General features: G+C 38.3%; 2 protein-coding genes across 2 annotated transcripts; both read right to left on the bottom strand.

Annotated features, from left to right (window-relative positions):
• Positions 1-12625: 12625 nt before the first annotated feature.
• Positions 12626-14202, bottom strand: LOC125581855 (secreted RxLR effector protein 161-like). Its single transcript, XM_048747981.1, has one exon. It carries the CDS (start codon positions 13983-13985, stop codon positions 13356-13358), a length of 630 nt encoding a protein of 209 aa, XP_048603938.1. The 5' UTR covers positions 13986-14202; the 3' UTR covers positions 12626-13355.
• Positions 14203-23664: 9462 nt separating this feature from the next.
• LOC106413594 lies at positions 23665-26085 on the bottom strand. Its single transcript, XM_013854341.2, has 3 exons — positions 25788-26085; positions 24284-25192; positions 23665-24218 (listed from the first exon to the last, which is right to left on the bottom strand). Exons 1-3 carry the CDS (start codon positions 26083-26085, stop codon positions 23665-23667), a joined length of 1761 nt encoding a protein of 586 aa, XP_013709795.2.
• Between the last annotated feature and the right edge of the window lie 371 nt (positions 26086-26456).

Raw genomic sequence — 26456 nt, 5'->3', positions numbered from 1 at the left:
AAAATATTTTTTGGTGTGTATTTCATTGAAAGTTTAAAGTAATTTGTATAAAAATAACAAATTCTTTCAAACATGAATTTTAAAATTTTATTTAAAATTATATTATCGAATTTTAAAGTACTATTAAATTTAATGTTACTAAAAATATTTTAAGTTGTGAGTTTTATAAGTTTTTTAGTGCTAAGTGGAGTTTTTTAGTTAAAATTAAAAATCTTTTATGATTTTAGGTGAGACTCTAAGTGGTATAACAAAATTCATATTAAATTCTTTAGTTCATCTAAAACTCATTAAGTTTTATCCCTTATATAAAAGAATGAGATATATGTAATATATAAAATGATTAGTCTTTTTGCAAAAAAAGAGTAAATAGTATTTCAAGAAACGAAAATTAATGTTTTATGGAGTGCGATGAACAAAATGTAACATTTATAAACTTGGTTCCATGTCAAAAAAAATGTAAAAACGTATAAAAATTCAATTGATACTTTAGCCATTCAGCTTAGTGACTACTAGCTAGCATGCCAAAAAGTGGCAATACAAACTTGAAGTATTGAATAAGAGATCGAGCGGGGACTGGAACAGAAGGAAAGACTGGAGACAAATTGAACAAACGACAAATAAAACGAGCAAGAAATTAATTCATCATGTCGCCTGAACAAATGGCAATTCCCTCAAGAAGCAGAGAAAGCCCACTAAATCTGTGTTGGGACACTTGTCTGAAACCAAGATCTGGTCTTCGACATAAAAACAACTAGACCCTAACCCCCGCGCGCCAGCGCGGATTTGAATTTTTGGTTTTTGGTTATTTATTTAATTAAATAATGTATTTGTAATATTTGATGTATTATATTGACCAAGTAAATAATTTTTTTTGCATCTTAAACTATCTATTACGATGAATATTCGATATCATATAAAAAATTGAACAAATAGACGTAATTAGAGAATTGTAGACGATATATAAAAACAATGGTTATTAATGTAAAATATGAAGAAATATTATATTATGACTTAGTATGGCATAAAAGATTATAAATTAGTTATACATGTTTAAAGAAAATAAAATGATTTTAAACTTCTATGAAAAATTTAACATATAAAAAATGGCGATGAATTAGTCATCAAATTGTAAATAATTTCATAATTTTATTAATAATAAATTATTTATAGTCTTTGTTTTTCATCAAGATAATTATTAAATGTCCATAACATTAATATATTAAAAGACCATATTATGAAAGCCCATGTTGTAACCGTTTTTTTCGGGAAGTGTAACAAAAAAAATTACATTTAACTCTTCGTTTTGCTTAAGTTTGTGTCAGTAAAAGATTAAAAAAAATCTCTCTATCTTTTTCAATGTTCAATTTGAAGCTTATTATGCCGAAATCATACGCAAATATAGGCAATTGGTTGTAATCTTTATATCTTTGTATTCTTATAAATTTTAAATTTATTGTTTCCTCTTCTTCAAGCAAATCAATTACCGAAGTAATAGATCAATTGGTTGGAATCAAATATATTCTTATAATTAGTGTAATTATGGTTACAGTTTCTATATTTAATAGGTACATTAAAGATACGACATTGAAGATATTATGTTTTGATTAATAGAAGATATTAGATTTTGAGTTTATATTTATTGATTTGTTTTTTATAAAGCTTAGAAAATCAATGGGATGATTGGTTGGTTGATACATCCTATAAAGAAAACGAAAACTATAGGTGGTTTGAATATTGTACATCGATCGATGCATGATATAAGTTGACTATATAAAACTTGAACCTGATCATTTCAAACTAAAGTATAGGTAGGTTATATGCATTTTTTATATTGTAGTTAATATATTTTAAATATTACATAAGTCAAGTGATTCACGTTTTTGTAAAAATAAAATTCAAGTTCATTATTGGGCCGTACTCGTACGTAATAAGCTACGTTAAATATGATGTATTTTTAGGTTCATTTAATGACATTAAGTTTAAATTTGATTAAGGAAAACTCATTAATTTAACTGGAAAAGAAAAGCATTAAAATAGGTAGGTTTATTTAATGACATTAAATTTAAATTTGATTAAAGAAATCTCATTAATTTAACTGGAAAAGACAAGCATTAAAATAGGTAGTTTAATTTAATTCTCGGTGGCATGGAAGTGTAAATAAATTAGAAAACTTATGGGTATTTTTTAATGGGTAGTTCTCTTTTAATAATAGAGATTGTAATATTTGATGTATTATATTGACCAAGTAAATAATTATTTTGGCATCTTAAACCATCTATTTACGATGAATATTCGATATCATATAAAAATTGAACAAATAGATGTAATTATAGAATTGTAGACGATATATAAAAACAATGGTTATTAATGTAAAATATGAATAAATATTATATTATGACTTATTATGGCATAAAAGATTATAAATTAGTTATACATGTTTAAAGAAAATAAAATGATTTTTAAACTTCTAAGAAAAATTTAACATATAAAAAAGGGCGATGAATTAGTCATCAAATTGTAAATAATTTCATAATTTTATTAATAATAAATTATTTATAGTCTTTGTTTTTCGTCAAGATAATTATTAAATGTCCATAACATTAATATGTTAAAAGGCCATATTATGAAAGTCCATGTTGTAACCGTTTTTTTCCGGGAAGTGTAACAAAATAAAATTACATTTAACTCTTCGTTTTGTTTAGGTTTGTATCGGTAAAAGATTAAAAAAAGTATCTCTATCTTTTCAATGTTCAATTTGAAGCTTATTATTCGGAAATCATACGCAAATATAGGCAATTGGTTGGAATCTCTATATCTTTATATTCTTATAAATTTTAAATTTATTGTTTCCTCTTCTGCAAACAAATCAATTACCGAAGTAATAGATCAATTGGTTGGAATCAAATCTATTCTTATAATTAGTGTAATTATGGTTACAGTTTCTATATTTAATAGGTACATTAAAGATACAACATTGAAGATATTATGTTTTGATTAATAGAAGATATTGGATTTTGAGTTTTTATTTATTGATTTGTTTTTTTATAAAGCTTAGAAAATCAATGGGATGATTGGTTGGTTGATACATCCTATAAAGAAAACGAAAACTATAGGTGGTTTGAATATTGTACATCGATCGATGCATGATATAAGTTGACTATATAAAACTTGAACCTGATCATTTCAAACTAAAGTATAGGTAGGTTATATGCATTTGTTATATTGTAGTTAATATATATTAAATATTACATAAGTCAAGTGATTCACATTTTCGTAAAAATAAAATTCAAGTTCATTATTGGGCCGTACTCGTACGTAATAAGCTACGTTAAATATGATGTATTTTTAGGTTCATTTAATGACATTAATTTTAAATTTGATTAAGGAAAACTCATTAATTTAACTGGAAAAGACAAACATTAAAATAGGTAGGTTTATTTAATGACATTAAGTTTAAATTTGATTAAGGAAAACTCATTAATTTAACAGGAAAAGACAAGCATTAAAATACGTAGTTTAATTTAATTCTCAGTTGCATGGAAGTGTAAATAAGTTAGAAAACTTAGGGATATTTTTTAATGGGTACTTCTCTTTTAATAATAGAGATGCATTACTAAACTTGTCCTCTAAACCAGCTAGATGAAAGGAACAACATCACCACTGTGATGTAGAAGTCGGATAACCAGACTGAGATAAACGATATAACAAAATAACATGTTAAGGAAATTGACGATTTGTAAAGCGAATAGAAGAACGATAAGAAATCGTATTCGCAAATAAACATGGAGTCGAGATATAATTTCTTTCCTTAACTCTAAATATTATCTCCGTTAATGAGACGGTACTGTAAGAATATCGAGTCCCAGGATTCAACCATGGCAGAGGATCACGCTTCACTCGTGAATCGCCCTATCGAACTATAAATCTGCGAAATACTCTCTAACTATAGACTTACGGTAAGGGATTTTTGCTGTTGGTTTTTGATACGGAAAAAGTTAAGAAATGAAGGAAGAGGAGAGGCGATATTTAAAGAGACGAACGAGAGCCACTTCCCTCAACAGTTGCTGCATGTGTGCGGAGATCTCGCGGAGATCACGGGAAGTTAAGTTTCGAAAACTTATTCCCCAAGACTCTCTTATCTCGTTTAAAATTTGAGAGGATAAAATGCATGACGTTTTTATTTTCTAAACAAACTACTTGTCGTTTTAAATAAAATTGCATTTCGTTTTTTTCGGAATTAAATGGCAAAACGTTGAGCTTAACTTGGTCCAAAAAGAATATTCTTATTGGGCCGAAGACCCTCCACCAAGACCCAAGCCCAAGCCCAAGCCCAAGCCCACGCCGAGCCGAGCCGAGCGGACGGCGGCGGCGGCGCGCGCGTGGAGAACCTTTCCTTCTCCCAAGCCGTTTAACTAAAGCTATGTGTGATGCCTTATATATACCACTCAAACTCAGCTTGTTTACCTGATGTGGGACCTTGTATCATTTAAACACTTAGCCAAATTTGCAGGGTTTTAATAACACTAAGTTACCAACTTCATCACTTCATTTCTCATTCAATTCTAATCTGTTTTTGACATATGAATATACTAGATTATAGTACTCATAACAAGCTACATAATGAGATATTAATCCGGCGAAGTCAAGCACCGGTTTGGCCGGAAAACTCGAAAGTGTCAGCTTTGTCATTTGTCAAAAAACAGGTTCCAACATCTGAAACCTTACTACATCCTCTCGAAGGAAAGTGAACCGTGAAGCACAACAAACGAATAAATTCGTCTACATGTAATTGCTAAACGTGCTAATCAAATTCAGGACAATAAGCAACACCAAATATAAAAATCAGGGGAGATGAGATAGCAAGAATTGAGGTCGAAGAGACTTGAATTTACAGGGAGCAGAGCTCACACCTCCACCCCACAGTCAGAGACCCATATGACATGAATCACAAGCCAAACCCACACCAAATAAGCCTTCCAATTAGGTGGCTAAAAGTTCCAATTATAATTCCTAGAATAAATATCTATAATTTAAATAAATGCCCCAAATCAAAATATGTTTTATTATAGACGCCACATACTATATAATGTGATGGATCCACTAGGGATGTTAACATGGGTAATACCATTGGTTTACCCAAACTCACTAATAATGGGTTGGATTTTTTTACCGTCTAAAATTAATTGGATCAACCAGGGGTATAAATTAGTTTTTCCGCCAAAATGATTGTTTTCCCGAAAAAATATTTTTTCCTCCCCAAAAATCGTAAAACGAGTTTTTCCGCCAAAAACCGAAAATGAGTTTTCCCGCCAAAACGAGGTGTACCGCTAAAACCAAAAAATGAGTTTTTTGGTCAAAACTGCAAAATTATTTTTTTTCTTCTGAAAAACGAGTTTTCCCGCCAAAACCGTAAACGGCAGTGTTTTCCGCTAAAACAAGTTTTCCTATAAAACTGTAAAATCTTGTTTATATATTAAAGCTCACATGAATGATATTAATATTTTACATGATATTTTTTAGAACAAACAAAATAGTAATTTGGGTACCCATTGTTGGACCCAATTTTGGTCAATACATTAATGGACCACGATCAAGTAAATGGGCTGCGAAGAGTTAAAGCCCAAAGCGAACACTCGAACTCCAGACGGAGACTTCGAAGGCCCAGAGATCGCGGAACAGTTACGGAGATCGCGGAACGGGAGCAGTCTATTATAAGAAGAGATCGACGCATAAGGAAGAGACACATTGAAAACCCTAGAGAGAGCTGAGGTCTTGCATTTTTACATCTTTTAAGCATTCATTTTCATCACATTCTAGCTCATTTAGATTTGATTTAGTATTATATAGTGCATTTGCATGTTCATTTGTATGTTTTCAGGTTTTGGAATGGTTATAATGATTTTGGAGGAGATTAAGCCACAAAAGGTTGAAATATCAACATGGATGAAGGTCTTATATATATTCTTTGAAGCTCTTATTTTGCAAGGACATAGGAAATTGAGTTAGCTTTCTAATGGAGGTAGTTTCCAAGTAATTTGGAGCTGTATTGAAGAAGTTATAACCGATTTACTGGAGTCATATCAATCATACCGCAAAGATAGGATTGACCGCGGGTGGAGGCCACGGATTGAAGCCGTCCGCGGATTTGGGCCAGTGAGGTCGAGTAAAGAAGTCATAGGCCGCGGGTGGAGGCCGCAGGATGAAGCCGTCCTCGGATTCAAGGCAGTGAGGTCGAGTTTAAGCAGAGATGGCCACGGGTACGTGTCGCGGACGAGACCTGGCCGCGGAATTGGAGCATATCCGACTGCGGACTACGGCCGCGGACCGAGCCAGTCCGTGGTCAAGACCCAGAAATCACTTTACCCATTTTCTATCTTGGTTTGATCCGGTTTGTCCCGGATCGACCCAGTTCGATTCTATTGTCTATAAAAGGTATTTTAAGGGATTGAAAACCCTGGACTACCTAAGCTATAGTTTTGTAATTTCTCTTGTTTCTAAACTTGAATCTTGTGAATCTTGTTTGTTTAAGTATATTTGTTAACCTTGTTTATATACTCTAATCTCTTGTTTATCCAACAACTATTGGGTTTGTGTGGTTTCATGGAGATTAGGAGTAGAACTTTAGAGTTCTGTTAGTAGACTAAAATGATTAGTGCTTGATCTATGATGTTATGCTTAATCTAAATGATCTTTATTGATTTGGGTTGGGGGTTGTGTTGGTTGGAGTATGCAATTCAGGTTAAGGTTGTTGGGGTTTGTAGTATTAATAGATGGTTACTATGAGTAGAGATATTTAGTGGTTGGTTGCTTAAATCTGGGAATGTTTTTGGTTGGTGTTGTTGGTGGGGGGGGGGGGGGGGGTTGGGGTGCGGTGGGGGGGTTGGGTGGTTGGGGGGGGGGGGGGGGGGGGTGGGGGGTGGGGTTTGGGGGGGTTGGGTTGGGGGGGCTTGGGGGGGGGTTGGGGGTTGGGAGGGGGGGGATGGGTTAAGGGGGGGGGGGTGTTGGGGGGGTGGGTTAAGGGGTGTTGGTGGGGGGGGAGGGGGGGGGGGGGTGGGGGGGGTGGGGTGGGGGGGGGGGATGGGGGGGGGGAGGGGCTTGGGGGGGGTTGGGTGTGGTGGGTGTGGGGGGTGGGGGGGTTGTGTGAAGGGCGGGTGGGGGGGGGGGGTGGGGGGGGGGGGGGGGTGGGTGTGGGTGGGGGTTTGTGGGGGGGGGTGGGGGGTGTGTGCGTGAGGGGGGTGGGTGGGGGGGTTGGGGGGGGGTGGGGGGGTGTGGGTGTGGTAGTGGGGAGGGGTATAGGGCTGGTTGGGAGGGTTGGGGGTGGGGGGGGGGGGGGGGGTGTGGTCTGGGGGGGGGGTGTGGGTGGGGGGGGGGGTAGGGGTGCGGGGGGGGGTGGTTGGGGGGGTGGGTTGTTATTTTGGTTGGGGGGGGGGGGGGGGGGGGGCAAGTGGTTACGTGGCGTGAAGGGATTGGGGGGATGGGGTGGGGAAGGGGGGTTGGTAAGTGGGCTGGGTTAGGACTCGGGGGGTTGGGAGGGGGGTGCGGGGATGGGGGGCATGGGGGGGTCGGGGGGGGGTGGGTGGGGGGGGGGTTGGTTACTGGGAGGGTGGGTGTGGGGAAATTGGGGGGTTGGGATGGGGGTGGGTGGGGGTGGGGGTGGGGGGGGTGGGGTGTTAGGCCTAAAATGGGGTGCGGGTTGGGGATTGGTCTTGTAGTGGGTTGTGGGGGTTTGGCATGTTACTGTGTAGGTTATTGGCACTTTGATGTTAAGTGAATGGTTATTGCTTGAGGGTGTTTAATGCTAGATATAGTTGGGAAATCATCTTGATCATAAGTTAGTCATGCTCGGAAGGTGTTCGATGAAATGCTTGAAATATCAATCAATGTGCTTTACTTGCTTAGCCAAAGGGAGTTTGCCAAGGTTGTTTATGGCTATTAGGACTTGTGATTCATGCATTGATGGTAATTAACCAATGGGAATTGATGTTAAAAACTTGATTAGCATAGGAGTTATGTCCGGGAGTGGATTAGCTCAAATTAGTGATCTTAGGCCTAAAGATAGCAATTTGATTTGAGCATCTTGAGATAGATTTTATCACTCTCAATTTGACCCAGGCTTGTCTTTATTGCGTATTTTATAGTGTCTTCTATTTCACTAGTTTAGATCATAAACCTCTTTCTATTTGCTTAAATTAAGAAAGCTTGTGTATTCTTGGTGTTATAAGTCTCTAGTTCTCTGTGGATTCGATCCTAAAATGCTACAATGACATACCATTCGATTGTGGTATTGTTGGCACATTAGGTTAATTGATTTGTTCTTAAACGCTTAATCAATTTGGCGCCGTTGCCGGGGAACTTGTAGATTTTTCATTAGGATTTCAAACTTTTTTGAGGCTAAGCTTTATTTTCTTATGTTTTGTTTTGCTTTGTTTGGTTACTAATTCCCTTTCAAGTGGTTGTTCTTTTGCAAGGTACATTCACAAGAGAGGAAGATCATGTTTATTGACTTGGAATCAATGCTCAAGGCTATTTTGGAGAGTCAAGAAAAGATGATATCTAGAAGCTCCACATCTTGTGAAAGAGCTTATGAACCAACCACCTCATTGGAGTATCAACCACATGGAGACTTTGGTCAAGGACACCAATATAGATATGGTGAGAGACACCAACCTTGGGATTTAGAGTATGAAGAAGAAGCTAACTTTCCTCAAGCCTCAAATGAAGAAAACATCACCAATATGCTTGAGAAGTTGTTGGAGAATCAAGAAAGGGGAAGGATTGAGATGGAAAGGCAACTTTATTCTCTTTCCACCAAGATAAATGCTAATGGCAAAGCTCTTAGCTCAAGATTGGATAGAGTTATAGCACATGTGAAGTCTTTCAACAACAACATCTTTCACATGAATGAAGATCAAGAAGAAAGCATCACTGCTCTTTACAACACCAACACTTATGAAGAACACACCATGGATTTGGAAATTGATGTTGAAGAGGATGTTCAAATCAAGGATGGATTTCAAGAAGAAGCTGAAGACTCTATACATGAGCTTGAAGTACTCCTTGGATGCATGGCAGATGAGAAACTTGTGATAAGATATGAAGAGCAAGATAAACCAATTGCATCCATGGCTTATTCAACAAGGAGCAATGATAAAGAAGTATGCTTGGTTGAAAGAAGCCTTGAAGATCTTTGTGGTGATGGTTTGATTGTTGAGTGCATGAAGAAAACAAGAGAGATCTCATTGGTTATGGATGAGTTCTCAACCAAGGATGAAATGCATGTGAAGCTTATTGCTAAGAAAGGTACAAGGGGTGAAGAGTCTAAGGAGAATCAAGTGATTCATATTGAAGAATCTCTCAAAGAGGTGCAAGAAGAAGGCTTTCCTATGGACAAACCCTTTGACAAGCATCTTGGTATTCTCTCCACCAAGAAACTCATTGTTGATGATCCAAGGAAGGTAACCTTTGAAGAGATTAGAATGAATGAGTTTAGGGGTTGGTTCTATGATGAGTATGATCCCGGTGATCCGAGCTTTGGCAAGAGGGTCTTCACTACATGGGTAAAGAGCTTGAACACATTCCTCCCTCACTTCTCCGCTTCAGCCCGTCTCTCCCAATGGAAAAAATCTGAGGCCAAGGGTCCTCTACCACCCAATTCAGCCAATAACTCCAAGTAAGTGTCACTCCAACCTTGTACATATTTAGTTTTCATGTTTATTTCTTCCCCATAGATCTTTTCTTTGAGCTTACTCTCACACAACTCTCACACAAGGGACTGTGTGAAGTAAGTTTGGGGGAGAGTCTACTATCTCATATCATTTTCTGTTTTGTTTACTTGTCATGAGTTTCATGCATTGCATTGTGAATACTTATTTGCATAGAAAAACCACAAAAATTGATTTTTTTCCGAAAAAACATCAAAAACAAGCATTTAGTTTCCATTCATGCATTGGGAAAAACCTTGTAAAGAACACATGTCTAGAACTCAATTTGACATCCTAGCTAAACATAGCAAGTAGCTTAAGCATCTCTTGAAAAAGCTTGTAAGCTTCGAGCCTTGAAAACTCTTTTTGAAACATGTTGCTTGCTTGATGATTGGCATTGTTCTTGAAACCAACTCCAAATGAACTAAGGCTTAATGAACTTAATCTCTCTTACATATGGGCATTTACATACTTGATCATGGATATTATACACATTTGGGTTATCTTTCTCTCTTTGTACCAATCTTTGTTAACCCAAATGGCACTCCCATACCTATGAACCCTCACCATTCCTTGAAGCCAACATTGATTTGCTTGAGTGAGGCCTTTTTGTGAAAGCTAGTCATGTGCAAAATCTTGAGAGTATTAGAAGCGACAATGGTTTGTTTTTATCTTTGGCTAGCACTAGGTCCTCATTTGAGCTAGCACTTAGGATGGTTTGTGGGGTTTGTATGCTTGATTTTGATCTTGGGATTGGGATGTGAGTAAAAGTGAAAAGAAATGAACCAAAAAGAGTGAGAAAAGGAAAGAAAGCCACTAGGGATTTAAAAAAAAATGTTCTTATGTTTATAAATAGAATCTCCTTTAGAATAAAAGAAAAAAAAACATGAAAAGAGTGGGGAAAAAAAATCTGAGTAAAAAAAAAAAAAAAGAATCCCTAGTTGGCTAAAATAAGAAATGGGAATGTGTTCATTGGGTGAGAGATGAAAGTGAGTGTATCTTTGGGTTTTGGGATGATGAAAAGAAGAAGGGTAGAGCTTGAAATTATTTAGGAAATGAGTAGAATGATGAGAACAAGTCATTGTATGCATGAATTGCACATTTTCTTAGATAAATTTTGCATAATGATCTAGCTCCTCTCTTTGAGTGTAAATCACCATAAAAGATTACGTTTGAACCCTCCTCTTTCTTCACATTAGACCATCTTCTCTCACCAAACCAAATGATTGAGATCAAATATTTATTTGCAAGAATTCATCTTGTGTGTGTGTGAATAAATGTGAGGGTTGGCTAAGGAACTTGTTGATTGAATGGCAATGCAACTTGTGTAAAGATAAAAGAGTTTTGATAGGCCTTGAGAAGCTAGAGTGTACTAATAGGGTTGTTCATGCTATTTGCTATGTTTTCTTTAGGATGTTAAGTTGAAGGCTAGAAAGTGTCTCTTTTGGTTATAAGCACTCAATTTCAAACTTTTTCTACTTGATTGATTTTGAAAGTTTACTTGAGGACAAGTAAAGAGATAGTTTGGGGAAGTTGATGTCTTGCTTTTTTACATCTTTAAAGCATTCATTTTCATCACATTCTAGCTCATTTAGATTTGATTTAGTATTATATAGTGCATTTGCATGTTCATTTGTATGTTTTCAGGTTTTGGAATTGTTATAATGATTTTGGAGGAGATTAAGCCACAAAAGGTTGAAATATCAACATGGATGAAGGTCTTAAATATATTCTTTGAAGCTCATCTTTTTCGAGGACATAGGAAATTGAGTTAGCTTTCTAATGGAGGTAGTTTCAAGTAATTTGGAGCTGTATTGAAGAAGTTATAACCGATTTACTGGAGTCATATCAATCATACCGCAAAGATAGGATGGACCGCGGGTGGAGGCCACGGATTGAAGCCGTCCGCGGATTTGGGCCAGTGAAGTCGAGTAAAGAAGACATGGGCCACGGGTGGAGGCCGCGGGATGAAGCCGTCCGTGGATTCAAGGCAGTGAGATCGAGTTTAAGCAGAGATGGCCGCCGGTACGTGTCGCGGACGAGACCTGGCAGCAGAATTGGAGCATATCCGACCGCGGACCGAGCCAGTCTGTGGTCAAGACCCAGAAATCACTTTACCCATTTTCTATCGTGGTTTGGTCCGGTTTGTCCCGGATCGACCCGGTTTGATTCTATTGTCTATAAAAGGTATTTTAAGGGATTGAAAACCCTGGACTACCTAAGCTATAGTTTTATAATTTCTCTTGTTTCTAAACTTGAATCTTGTGAATCTTGTTTGGTTTAAGTATTTATTTTGTTAACCTTTGTTTATCTATCTCTTAATCTCTTGTTTATCCAACAATCTATTATGGGTTTGTGTGGTTTCATGGAGATTAGTGAGTAGAACCTTTAGAGTTCTTGGGTTTAGTAGACTAGAATGATTAGTGCTTGATCTATGATGCTATGTGCTTAATCTACATGATCTTTACTTGATTGGTGTGTTTAATGCTAGATATAGGTTGGGAAATCATATCTTGATCATAAGTTATTTCATGCTCGGAAGGTGTTCGATGAAATGCTTGAAATATCAATCAATGTGCTTTACTTGCTTAGCCAACGAGAGTTGATGCTAAGGTTGTTTAGTGGCTATTAGGACTTGTGATTCATGCATGCTTGATGGTAATTGACCAATGGGAATTGATGTTAAAAACTTGATTAGCATAGGAGTTATTGTCACGGGAGTGGATTAGCTCAAATTAGTGATCTTAGGCCTAAAGATTAGCAATTGTTGATTGTTTGAGCATCTTAAGATAATATTGAGCATCTTAAGATAATATTTTATCACTCTAGTTAATAACTTAGACCCAAGAGCTTGTCTTTATTTGCTTGTATTTTCTTTTAGGTGTCTTTCTATTTCACTAGTTTAGATCATAAACCTCTTTCTATTTGCTTAGATTAAGAAATCTTGTGTATTCTTGGTGTTATTGTTGGAATGGAAATTTTATAAAGATGCAGAAAGTGTTTAAGTGTTTGAAGAGAAAGAAGCTTTGTGAAGAAGAAAGCTTTTATAATTTAGAAGATGATTCTTATTACTTAGATGATTCTTACAAACTTGGATACTTCTTGATGCTACAAAATGAAAAGGGAGTGGGGGTATTTATAGCCTCCATTATACAAATTAAATATCTCAAATATTTTAATCCTAAATCTAGATAATTCTAACATAATATCTAGATTATTTTATCCTAATTTTCTAGATAATTCTATAAGAATATCTAGATTTTTATTTTAAGGAGGTGGATGATTTTTCTAGAATTTGGGCTAAGTTTTGGATCAACACATGATTAACCCAATGATGTTTGATCCAAATCAAGTTTAGTTTTCAACACCCCCTCTTAAACTTGATTTGGTTACTCCGAGTAAGCTCCTCATCTTGATGAAGTCTTCTCGCTTGAGTGGCTTGGTGAAGATATCAGCTACTTGATCATTTGTCTTCACATACTCCAATTGCACATCCATCTTGGTAACACATTCTCTTATGTAGTGATAACGAGTATCGATGTGCTTACTCCAATCATGGAAGACTGGATTCTTCGCCAATGCTATTGCCGACTTGTTATCCACAAAGATTTTCGTTGGCTCCTCTTGTGGTAAGTTCAGCTCCTTTAGCAAGTTTCATAACCAAATAGCATGGCAAACACATGAAGTAGCTGCCACATACTCCGCTTCACAAGTAGAAAGAGTGACAATTGGTTGCTTCTTTGACATCCATGTGAAAGCGGTTTCTCCAATGAAAAACACGAAGCCACTTGTGCTTTTCCGGTCATCTACATCTCCACCCCAATCGCTATCGCTATATCCAACAAGCTTGTAATCGTCAGAAATAGAGTAGTACAAGCCAAAGTTGATTGTACCTTTGATATAGCGTAGGATCCTCTTCGCTGCTTTGAAATGAGTTGTTGTTGGATGCTCCATGTATCGACTCACAACTCCAACTGCGTGTAGGATGTCGGGCCTTGTGCACGTTAGATAGCGTAAGCTTCCAACTAGACTCTTAAAGAGTGTTGGATCCACACTCTCTCCTTCTTCTTCTTTTGATAACTTGACTCCACATTCCATTGGCGTGCAAACTGGATTTGAGTCATCCATCTTGAACTTCTTAAGCACCTCTTTAGCATAGCCTTCTTGAGTAATGAAGATTTCATTTTCTTCTTGCTTTACTTCAATGCCAAGGTAGTATGACATCAATCCAATGTCGGTCATCTCGAACTCCTTTGTCATCTCCATCTTGAAATCTTCAAACATAATCGGATTGTTGCCAGTGAATATCAAGTCATCAACATATAAGCATGCAATCAATATATCATTGTTTTGAGTTTTGATATAAAGTGCATGCTCATATGGACACTTGATGAAGCATTTCTCCTTGAAGTACTTATCAATCCGAGTGTTCCATGCTCTTGGTGCTTGCTTTAATCCATAAAGCGCCTTCTTCAGCCTTAAGACTTTGTCTTCTTCTCCTTTAACTATGTAGCCTTGTGGTTGCTCAATGTAGACTTCTTCCTCAAGGTCTCCATTTGAGTATGTCCTGACCTCTCTAGCACCATTAATAATTTTACATCCATTTGATGTATCCTCCAACTCTTTTGGGCTGCCAATGAAATGATTAGTCTAACCGTTTCTAAGCGAGCAACTGGAGCAAATACCTCATCATAGTCGATCCCGGCTCTTTGACTATAGTCTTTTGCCACTAATCTTGCCTTGTACCTTTCAACTTCTCCTTTAGAGTTCTTCTTTGCCTTGTACACCCACTTCACACCAATTGCCTTGTGTCCATTTGGAAGTGAAGCTAACTCCCATGTATCATTCTTTTGAATCGACTTGATTTCCTCATCCATTGCACTTCTCCATGACTTCTTTTCTTGGGCTTCTTCAAAGTTCATAGGCTCGCAATCCACAAATAGACAAAATAGAGTAAGATTGTCTTGATTTTCGGTTACCTCGTAGATGTCTTGTAGACTTCTAAAACGTGGAGTCCTTTCACTTGATCTTTCATCTCCTTGAGAACTTGTTGTTGGTGAAGTTGGTGGTGTAGCTGGCTCTTCTCTCGGTTGCTCCACATTCTCTTCTTCAAAGGATGGAAAGAAGTTGTAGTCTTCATTATTTGATCTCCAATCCCATTCTCCTTCTTCATCAAAGATGACATTCCGACTAATGATTATCTTCTTTGTTTCAGGATTGTAGAGCTTGTAGCCTTTGGAGTTAGCGTCATACCCAATGAAGATGTACTTCTCACTTTTATCATCTAGTTTGCTCCGCTTCTCGTCTGGAACATTAGCGTGAGCAATGCTTCCAAAAACTCTTAGGTGTGAGACTCCAGGCTTCCTTCCGCTCCAAGCTTCTTGTGGTGTCTTTTCTAAAACACTCTTTGTTGGAGAACGGTTTGATATATAAACCGCACAAGCAACTGCTTCTGCCCACAACTCCTTTGGTAGCTTCTTACTCTTGAGCATGCTTCTTGCCATCTCAAGTATTGTCCTATTCTTTCTTTCCGCTACTCCATTTTGTTGAGGGGTTCTTGGCACCGTCAACTGTCTTCGAATGCCATTATCTTCACAATACTTCAGAAACTCCTTGGACATGAATTCTCCTCCTCGATCTGATCTCATGGACTTGATCTTAAGACCACTTTCCTTCTCAACATGGGCTTTGAACTTTTTGAAATTTTCAAACACTTCTGATTTTTGTTTCAAAAAGTAAACCCATGTTTTTCTTGAAAAGTTATCAATAAAGAGAAGGAAGTAGTTACTCTTACCAAGTGAACTTGGTTTGATTGGGCCACATACATCTGTATGTATGAGTTCTAGTGGCTTTCTTGCTCTTGTCTCCGACTCCTTTGGAAAACTCATCTTGAATTGCTTTCCAAGTAAGCAACCTTCACACACTGGATTTGGATGATTGATGCAAGGTAATCCTTTCACCATTTCTTTCTTGGAAAGTAGCTCTAAGCCTCCAAAGTTGAGATGCCCAAATCGAAGATGCCAAAGCCAAGATTCCTCCTTGTAGCACATCTTGAGACATCGTGCAATGTCATTTTGAATGTTTAGGACAAACATTCTATTGCTTGACATTGGCACCTTTGTGATGAGATTATTTGCATTATCTCTTAAAGAAAGGCTATTATCTTTTAGTCGAATGTCATAACCTTTCTCTAAGAGTTGTCCTAGGCTCAAGATGTTGGTCTTCATGCTTGGAATGTAGTAAACGTTGAAAATGAATTGATGATCTTCATTTTTCAAGCGGATGAGAATATTTCCTTTACCTTTCACCTCCATTTTCGATTCATCTCCTAAAGCCACATCAGTTTTCACCGATTCATCAAGCTCCACGAACATGCTTTTATTCCCACAAATGTGGTTGCTTGCACCACTATCAAGGTACCACTTGTGAACCTCATTTGGTTCATCCTTCTTGTAAGCCATCAATAGCATATCTTTTTCTTTAATCATTTCTTCAACATAGTTGGACTTCTCTTCAACTCTATTGTTGTTTGGAGTTTTGCATTCAGAAGCATAATGTCCAAACTTTCCGCAACTATAGCATTTGATGCTTGATTTATCGTACCTTGATTTTGGGTTTCCTCTTCCACGGCCTCTTGATGAGTTCTCTCCTCTTTGGTTAAAGTTGTCTTCATATGGTCTCCAACCTCGTCCATTTACACCACGACCTCGTCCTCGGAAATGACCGCCACCACGTCTTAGATTGCTTCGGCCACTTTCTTCCTTGTGATTAATTCTCATCTTGAGAACTTGCTCCACAATATCTTCTTTCTTCTTCTTCTTTTCTTCATAAGCTTGTAGTGATCCAAGAAGTTGCTCTATTGTCATAGTCTCCAAGTCTTTTGTCTCTTCAATCAAGGTAACAATGTGTTCGAATTTCGAATCCAATGATCTAAGAACTTTCTCCATGATTCTTACATCATCTAACTTCTCACCATTTCTTTTTAGGTTATTAGTAACCGTCAAGACTCTTGAGAAGTAATCTGAGATGAGTTCTCCTTCCTTCATTTGTAATGCTTCAAATTCTCCTCTTAGAGTTTGAAGACGTACCTTCTTAACTTGTTCCGCTCCCTTGTAAGATGTCTGAAGCTTCTCCCATGCTTCTTTGGATGTCTTTGCTCCAGCAACCTTCTCAAATGTATCTTCATCTAATCCTTGATAGATTAGACAGAGAGCCTTCTTGTCTCTCTTCCTTGAATCTCTCAAACCATCCTTTTGAGTTTGAGATAGACCACCATCATTCTCCGGTTCATTGAAGCCTTTCTCGACTATATCCCACACATCATGTGCTCCTAGGATAGCCATCAGCCTAATACTCCAATTATCATAGTTGCTCTTAGTGAGCAATGGAACTTGGAAGGGAACACCATTGTTTGCCATCTTCAAAAGGAACTTGTAGCTCTGATACCACTTTGTTGGAATGAAAATTTTATAAAGATGGAGAAAGTGTTTAAGTGTTTGAAGAGAAAGAAGCTTTGTGAAGAAGAAAGCTTTTATAATTTAGAAGAGGATTGTTATTACTTAGATGATTCTTACAAACTTGGATACTTCTTGATGCTACAAAATGAAAGGGGAGTGGAGGTATTTATAGCCTCCATTATACAAAATATCTCAAATATTTTAATCCTAAATCTAGATAATTCTAACATAATATCTAGATTATTTTATCCTAATTTTCTAGATAATTCTATAAGAATATCTAGATTTTTATTTTAAGGAGGTGGATGATTTTTCTAGAATTTGGGCTAAGTTTTGGATCAACACATGATTAACTCAATGATGTTTGATCCAAATCAAGTTTAGTTTTCAACAGTTATATGTCTCTAGTTCTCTGTGGATTCGATCCTAAAATGCTACAATGACATACCATTCGATTGTGGTATTGTTGGCACATTAGGTTAATTGACTTGTGCTTAAACGTTTAATCAAGAGCTACACCCATACTTCGACCTTTTTTCATCCATCTTTAGATCTTTTCTCTTAATGATCTCGTTGTAACGTTCGATCTCGTTTTACTCATTGTATTCGATCTTGTTCATCAATAAAAGTCTATTTTTGCCTACCAAAAACTGATTACATTGTTGTGTTCTAAAGATATTGTTGCCTACATCATTTATCTTCCGTTGATTAAACTCTCGATCACTATCAAATTCTTAGTATAGATTTTAGGATTTACACCCATGTGTAAACCTATACCCTACTGGATTATTTTATGGGTTTGGATTCTAACCTTCATGTTTCTGGGTTTTCACGGGTTGAGTATAAACTGGGTCGGGTTATTTGTGGGTTGGACTGGACACGGTTATTTTACCCTACATTAACATTCCTATATCCACCACTGGAACCAAATGGGGATAGAGCATCACCGAGATAAACTTACACAGAAGAGGAAGATGGACATGGCGGGGGAAGATGGAGCCTCTCATAGCGCCATAGAGACGAGACGAAGAAGTATGGTGAGACTCGGAGAGATAAGCTTTGTGAGAAAAAAATTGGAGGCGTGTACACGTACGTGAATATCAGTGTGGTATGCTAATTTTCCAAAACAGAATTTATTTTAAAATTAAAATGATGAAGAAAGGTATAGGGAGGATCCGAAAAACAAACGAAAGAGACTTATTGGTTTATCACGAGAATCCTAAATATTTGAAACCGAAAGACAATGAAATCTTTTCTTTATTACACAAATCTCAGATTAGTTATTCCATAAAAGCTTTGAAAGAACTACTACTACTTCTGCTTTCCCTTGTCACCTGAGGCCGATGGCATTGATGGAGATGAGGAAGCCTGTTTCTTCGCAACAGAATTGTTTGTCATCTTTAGCACAGCGTTGAGTAAACTACCCACAAGCTTTTCCTTTTCTAAGTATTTGGTCATCTTCTCTTCTAGATCCTAAAATTTTTAAAAAATCTGAATAAGCATTTGTGTGTAAAAAACAACAGTTAAAGGTGAACTAAAATGAAAGCTTACCTTCATATGCTCTTCATCTAGTTCTGATGTTTTTTTAACACGTTCGAGTTCACTTTTAATCTCTAGAATCTCAGCATCTGTAAGAACCATTTTTTTCTTCTAAGTAGAGTCAATGGTTATGCCTAATTTTTGTTATGCTTGATCCTCTATTTATAGATGTATAAAATATCAAATGACTTAATACAATGAATAATAAATCTTAAATTTGAGTACTTCTAGATTACTTTCATTTTAAAATATGTACTTTTCAAGGAATATATTATTTCTATTTATTATAGGGCGTGTGTATGGAATGCAGAATATTAGATCATGACCCACGCAGCATCAGAGATTTTATTTTAAATTGATTAAATTAATTGAATTTTGTTTAGTGCTAATGGTTTAGAGAGATTTTAATTCAGTAATAAGGCTTAATTAACATTAATTATAATTGTTTTGTGTAATTTATCTTGCTAGTAATTTGATTCATATTATAATCAGTTTAATTTTTTAATTTATAACTAGTATTAATTATTTATCTTCAGATAATATATATTTTGAACATTTTCATAATTAATTTTTATTATTATTATTGTACAATGTAGTTATTTTCAATGTATAATGTTAATATATATATATATATATATATATATATATATATTATGTAATGGCGATTATTGAATTATTAATTACTTAAATAAATTATATAATGTTTTATTAGATTGTAGTTTAGTGCATACAAAAATAACTGGTATTGTTAACATACAGAAATATGAATATATCTTTGTGTTCATATATGTCATATTTAAACCATCCCTTTGTTTCTTGTTGCTAAACCATCCCTTTGTTTCAATTGTTTAAACTATTCCTTTGTTTTTTGTTGCTAAAACGACGTCGAGCAAAGGTCTCATTAAAGGACTAGCCACGCTTGTTGCCCAGGGCTTGTCTTGACAATGGTTGTTCATGGGAGAATACTCTCGCGGTGAAACTAACGACGTCGTTCCTGGCAAAGTCTCATCAATGTCGGATAATAAAAAAGAAATTTTTTAAAAAATACACCGACTAATTTCTATTTGCTAATAAAATAAACAAACTATTTTGGATCTCTATTTAATACACGAACTAATTTATGTTGCCTAATAAATACACAAACTTTTGAAATTCGTAGATTTTACACATCGCTTTTAAACGACGTCAGTTATGTTTAACGAAAGTGACGATGACGTTAGTGTTTAATTTTACACGTGGTCAAATTGTGAAAAGAAAATTCTTTAAGTTACACAAACTGATTTTTATTTGCTAATAAAATACACAAACTATTTTGGATCTCTATTTAATACACAAACTAATTTTTGTTTCCTACTAAATACACAAACTTTTGAAAAATAGAGATTTTAGACAACTATGTTTAATATGAATTAGACGACATCAACTAAATTTAACATAAGTGAAGATGATGTTAATATTTAATTAAACATGTAGTTAAAACTTTTTTAAAAATCCCTGATGATAGATTTTTTTTTGTCAAACCACTTGCATTAAATCAAATCGAACCAGTTCAAACAACATTTAGCAATCTAGAAAGGCTTGATTTAGCAAGAGTATCAGCCTGAGAGTTTTCTACATGAGGAATAAAAACAACCGACAACGGACATAAGAGAGTGGCAAGGCTTTTGACATTCTGGAGGACACCTGCAATCTCATTCAAATCCATCCATGCATCAAGGTTCGAAACAAGGACCTGAGAGTCCGAGAACACTTGGAGGCTTTGAAGATTTAACTCCTGCGCCTTCTTTAGAGCTTCACGCAAAGCCAACGCTTCCGCCATCAAAGCAGAGCACACGTGTGAGCGATTTGAGGAGCCCCTGCAGAGCACTTCCCCTGCTGCAGTCTTGATGATCCAGCCCATTCCTCCTTCTTTTGAGGTTTCCTGCCAAGCACCATCGATCCAACAAGAAGGGACTGAGGGGAGTCGTTTGCTTAATGGCGCTTTGTTGCCCTTCTTCTTACTTTTCTTGGCATTAGCCCCTTCCCATTCCCTTGCATCTGACACCGCATTGGAGATAACATCTTCAACCTGGAAACATTTGTTTTCAAAGATCAATTTATTTCTTGCAGTCCAGAGATTCCACTAGAGCCATGTCGTGAGCGGGGAGGCCGTTACTCCTACAGGAGGGAGGGAACCTTTTGAAACATTTGTTGACAGCCAATCTCTAAACGTTTCAGTTTCAGATACTCTGTCAACAGGTGTTACGAGGGGGGCTTTGGCCCAGACTTCTACCGCAAAAGGGCAATCTAGGAAGAGATGAGTGATGGTTTCCAGCTCTCCACACCTTTTGCAAGCCAACTCAGAATGGATTCCTCTGGTAGTGAGGAGTGCTCCCACCGGCAATGCATTGTTTAAAGTTCTCCATATGAAGTGATGCACTTTTGGTGAAGTATGGAGCTTCCATACATGTTTCATCCAGTTGAAGGGATCCTGAGATAAAGCATTTTTCCCTTCAAAAATCTTTTTATAACCTGACTTTGTTGTGTAGATCCCTGAAGGTTCAGGTAGCCAGACTTGCTTATCCACTGGTCTTGATGAGCTTGGAATAATGAGCCTGATTTGATCCTCATATTGAGGTAAGTGGAGGCAAATTTTTTCCAGGTCTCAATCATTGGTTTGTTGATTCAACAGATCTGTCACTAGAAGGTTCTAATTGTCAAACGTTGGTGGCCCTATCGGAGCTACAGGCTCTGAAGTGGAGAGCCAATGATCCGACCAGACTTTGATAGTTTCTCCATTTCCAATAATGTAGCCCAGACCCTTCTTTAAAACTTCCTTCCCCGCCAAAATACTAGACCACCCATGAGAGGAACCTGATTTCTCCACACTATCTAAAAAGGGTTCATCTGGAAAGTATTTGCCTTTCAAAACTTGGGCAAGAAGAGAGTTCGGATTACAGAAGATGTGCCAGCTGAGCTTTCCCATTAGGGAGTCATTGTAATCTTCTATTTTCTTGAATCCAAGACCTCCCAAGTATGTATGTTTGGCCATTCCACTCCAAGCCACCCACGCAATCTTCCTCTTATCTGGGGAACTATCCCACCAAAATCTAGTGACAATGGACTGGATTCTTTTGCATAGAGAGACCGGGATTTTAAAGCTGGACATTGAATAAGTTGGGAGAGAAGTCAGAACTGACTGCAGCATGACATGCTTCCCTGCTCCCGATAAGAACCGGTAGTCCAAGATTGAGCTCGCTGCCGGATGTTGTCCACCATTCCCGTGAAGACATCTCTTTTGCTTCGACCAAAGGTTTCAGGCAGGCCCAAGTATTTTCCCATCCCCCCTTCTTGATTGATTCCCAACCTTTCTTTCACTCTGATTCAGATACTTTCCGGAGTCTTCGAGGAAAAAGTAATTGTAGACTTCTCCAGTTTGATGCACTGTCCTGAACACAACTCATATCTTCGGAGGATTGCTCTCAAGGTCCGACAGTTTCTTTCGTTAGTTTTGCAAAAAAGCATCGTGTCGTCCGCGAAGAGAAGGTGATTCACGTACGAGCTTTTTTGCGAAACTTGTAGACCGAGAAGACTGTCGTTCCTCTGAGCGTTCGTACACAATCCCGACAACACTTCCGTACACAAAATGAAGAGATATGGGGAGATTGGATCACCTTGGCGAAGTCCTCTAGAGGGAGTGACTTTACCGTATGGGTTCCCGTTAATAAGGAATGAATAACTCAATGTGGTAACACACTCAATCACCCACTGGATCCATAGTCCTCGGAACCCTAGTCTCTTCAGGACCGCTTCAAGAAATCCCCACTCGATTCTGTTGTACGCCTTACTCATGTCAGTTTTAACAACCATGGAGCATCTCTTCTTAGCCCCTGACGTCTTCAGGTAATGAAGGGTTTCATGAGTGATCAATACGTTTTCTGAAATCGCTCTTCCCGGAACAAAGGCAGACTGATGGTGCGAGATCAGCTCTGGGAGGTATTTTTGCAGTCTGCGAGTGAGGATTTTTGCAATGATTTTGTATCTGACGTTGCAAAGCGCGATCAGGCGATAGTCTGCTGCCGCCTTAGGGGCCGTGATCTTAGGAATCAAGCAGACGTGGGTCTCATTGATCTTCGGGTTCATAGAACCTGACGTGAAGAAAGCTTGAATCTCTCGGTAAATGTCGGTACCCAACAGGTTCCAAAACGAATGGTAAAAGCTTGATGAAAATCCATCTGCTCCTGGCGCCTTGTCCGCATGAATAGCAAAGGTAGCTAATCTCACTTCTTCTTGATCTGGGATTTGGCAAAGCCTATCATTCATTTCTGGCGTGATTCTTTTTGAGATTGTTTCCTCGACTGAACGAAACTCCAAGCCTCCATTGGTGGTAAACAAGTTCTGATAAAATTCCGTAAACACCTTCCCCACGTCCTCTTCCTCATGGACCGGGGTACCTTCAGCATCTTCTATGACCGTTATCCTATTACGAGCTTTCCTCCCCTTTGTCACCGCATGAAAGAACACACTATTTCGGTCTCCCTCCTGCAGCCACATGATCCTACTTCTTTGCCTCCAGAACAATTCTTCAGCCTTGTACACTTTTATGAGCTCTTCCGAGATCTTTGTTATTCTGCTAACATTCGGTGTGGCCACTGATAGCTTTGTCTCCAGCTCTGCCTGCTTTTGTAACACTTCCTTAGCACTGATTTCCTTCTGCATTTTAGACCACTTGATGAGCTCATGCCTGCACCTCGAGATTTTGAACTCTACTCTTTCCTCTATTCCTTGTCTCCAAGCTGCTTCAATGATTCTCCTAGCTTCCTCATTCTCATTCAACCTCCTGTCATATCTGAAAGGTTTCCTTTTCTTCACTTTATGAGACTCAAGGTAGGTAATGAGGGGGCGGTGATCAGAACCCTCAAATCTGAGGTAATTACAGCTTCCAGACGGGAACATATCAAACCATTATACATTCGCTAGCGTTCTGTCTAACAGTGATTTGATATCATGGGTGTGCCGGCGCCTCTCCAGGATAATTGGTTACTTGTGTGTTTCACATCCCAAAGTCCATTTGTAGACACAAAGCTTCGAAACGGGATAAAAGATCCTTCACATCTTGTTGGGCCTCCTTCCTTCTCTGAGTTGTCAGGGATATCATTAAAGTCTCTAGTAATGGCCCAAGCCTCCTCTCTTCCTTGGCCCATAAGCGAGATCTCCTCCCAAAACTTCACTCTATTCTCCTGCTGAGGGGCCCCATATATAAAGGTCATGTAGAAAGTTTTATTTTTGTAGCTAATCTGCGTATCAATGTAGTTGGAGGATGAACTAAGCACTGAAAGATTAACTTCATTCTTCCACAAGAGGGAAAGACCTCCACTAAGCCCCAAGGGTGGTACTATGAAGTGTTGATTATATTCGGGAGATTGAAGTTTTGAGAGTACAAAAGCTGTTTGATTCTTAGTCTCCATTAGATACAAAATATCCGGGGCTTGAACACGCTTCAGCTCCCGAATTCTAGGAACTGTCAGGTCTCCTCCTAAACCTTGACAGTTCCAACTTAGTACAGCTAAGAAATCTGGTCTGATGGATTTTGAAAATCCGCCCTACCTCTGCTTGTTCCTACTCCACGCACCACTGCCGGTGTATCATCATCCTTATTAAAAGGTAACTCTTGACTCTGATCGTTCATGTCCACACGTAATTTCTTTCGAGCCAGTGGCATCACTCTTGCTGTGAGCTGTTTAGATGCTCTGGCTCCTTGGATAGGGCTTCTATTCCCCCGAGTTCTGGAAGTACCAGTTATTTTAGCTGGACCTTTCCTTTTAGCTGGTTGTACTGGTTGGCCAGTCTTCTTCCTTGAAGCTCTTGGGGGGTTGCTTCTTTTGCGCGTTTCCGAGTCGGGACCCAATCTCAGGGCCGCAGGAGTCCTCATACTTTCAGTCTGAACTGCCGGGCTTAAGAGGTTCAGAGGCTGCCTTGCTGAGCCTTCAGCTACATGCGGGCTTTGGTGTTCTTCGTCAGCATATCGCACTTCCACATCTTGGAGTCTTGCAAGGAGAGAGGTAGAGAGACCTGTTGCTCTTTGTGGTTCTTGTGCAGGGGCTTCTATTCTTTCCAAAGCAGAGACCCTGCCAGCAGAGGGATTATTGTTCTCTACGGGAGGTTCGAGTCTTTCCAAGGCTGGGATTCTACCTGAGGAGTGGTTGTTGCCTTCTTCTATTCTCGCTAGCGCCGAGATTCTTTCACGAGAACGACTGATCACTTCACCTTGTTCCGGAGCCACCGGTAATATCATTTCCTCTCTGGGAGGTCTTGGTGGAGGTGTTCTTGAGCTTTGAGATTTCTGACTCATTGGAATATTTCTTCGATCCTCCCTACTTCTATGAGAAGGGGAAAAAAGCTCTCCTGGTTGGAGAACGGTGGTGTGATGGGTAGCTGTGATGGGAGGATTGGTCCCTGACCGGAAGACGACCTCGATCACCTTGATGTTCCCCTTGATACCTCTGGTCTCTATCTCTGGAGTTGAAAGATCTTGATACTTCTAAGTGGGGGTAACGACTCCTCTTTGGTTCCTGTAGTCTCGAGTAAACCGACCTCTGACTATGGTGTAGTTCTCTGGAATCCAAATCTCTATCTCTGGAGTGTAGAGAATTTGATTTTCTAGCATCATGCTTGCGATGATGCTCTTCCAATTTCCTCAGCGTATTTTGTTGACTGATGCCTTGAGAGATGTCTTGCGTGATAGTTTTTTCCTTATTGAAAGGGCAATTTTCTTTCTCATGGCAGAGAGAGAAGCAGAGGAAACAATGCTTTTCAAGCTTTTCATACTCGAGATCGACTTCTAAGATTTCCTCCGACGGGAGTTGGATGGGGAGCCTCATCTCTAAATTTTTTAACCCATCAATAAGGATTCTGATTCTTCCATAGTCTACATCCTTGTCTAGGATCGGCCCAAGCTCTTTACCTATGGCCTCCAGTGTGTCAATAGTCCAATAGTGGAGTGGGAGACCATGAATACGAATCTAAAAAGCTATCTTTCTTGGGAAGGAGTTGGAGACTACTGGTTCCCATCTCTGCAATAGGATCATCCAACGTTTGTTGTGGCAGGGACCTTTCTTCAGTACCGTTTGAAGGGCTTCTTCTGAGGTGAAGCGGATCTGAAAGAGTTCTGGTCCTAACTCTTTGCCGGTTAATTCTCCTTCCACGCTCCAGTACTGGATGAGCCAGTCAACCACCCATTGTGTCTTCTGAACTGCTGGGTTTGTCACTCTCCCTATCAGAGTGAGTTTGTTGTCTTCAATAAGTGCTGAGTTGTCACTTCGAGGTATCTGGACTGGCCTTCTACGCTCTGTTCTCGTAGGGTCAGCAACCCACTTGCCTTTTTCGGATCTGGAGTATGTATGTGCCATACTTGAGAGAGCTGGGTCTTCTTCTTTAGGAGCATTTTGTGAACTCCTAACCTGTAGAGATTTGTGAAAGATATCCTCAACCCGAGGTAAATATGAAGATTCTGAAGGATTCAGTAGCTAATGAGGTTTAGAAACTTTAACTGCTCGCAACTCTTGAAAAAACACCAGTAGCTACAAACTTTCCTATAAGTACACCTAAGAAGGAGAGGATGCCTCTAAGATTAGTACACTGTAGGAGAGTCACCATCCTGAGATCTATCAGTTGATTGGAGCAGAATTTAGATTGCCGCTTTTTAGGTCGTCGGAGAAACAGTAGCTACGGCCAGGCTCATCTTTTCTTGCGGTGGAAACGGTGGAGAATTAATGTTGCA

The sequence above is a fragment of the Brassica napus genome, chromosome C2 (genome assembly GCF_020379485.1).
Source record: "Brassica napus cultivar Da-Ae chromosome C2, Da-Ae, whole genome shotgun sequence".
In the NCBI taxonomy this organism is placed as follows: domain Eukaryota; kingdom Viridiplantae; phylum Streptophyta; class Magnoliopsida; order Brassicales; family Brassicaceae; genus Brassica; species Brassica napus.
The sequence above is the reverse complement of the archived record's forward strand: the minus strand, read 5'-3'. Positions and strand labels throughout refer to the sequence as shown.

Coding starts and splice junctions, on each gene's coding strand:
- LOC125581855 (XM_048747981.1), bottom strand. CDS start 13,985: ATGTTTGAAGATTTCAAGATGGAGATGACAAAGGAGTTCGAGATGACC.
- LOC106413594 (XM_013854341.2), bottom strand. CDS start 26,085: ATGGCACATACATACTCCAGATCCGAAAAAGGCAAGTGGGTTGCTGAC. Junction 25,193..25,787: donor TCAAACGGTACTGAAGAAAG/GTCCCTGCCACA, acceptor TTTCAACTCCAG/AGATAGAGACCAGAGGTATC. Junction 24,219..24,283: donor TGGAGTAGGAACAAGCAGAG/GTAGGGCGGATT, acceptor GGAACTGTCAAG/GTTTAGGAGGAGACCTGACA.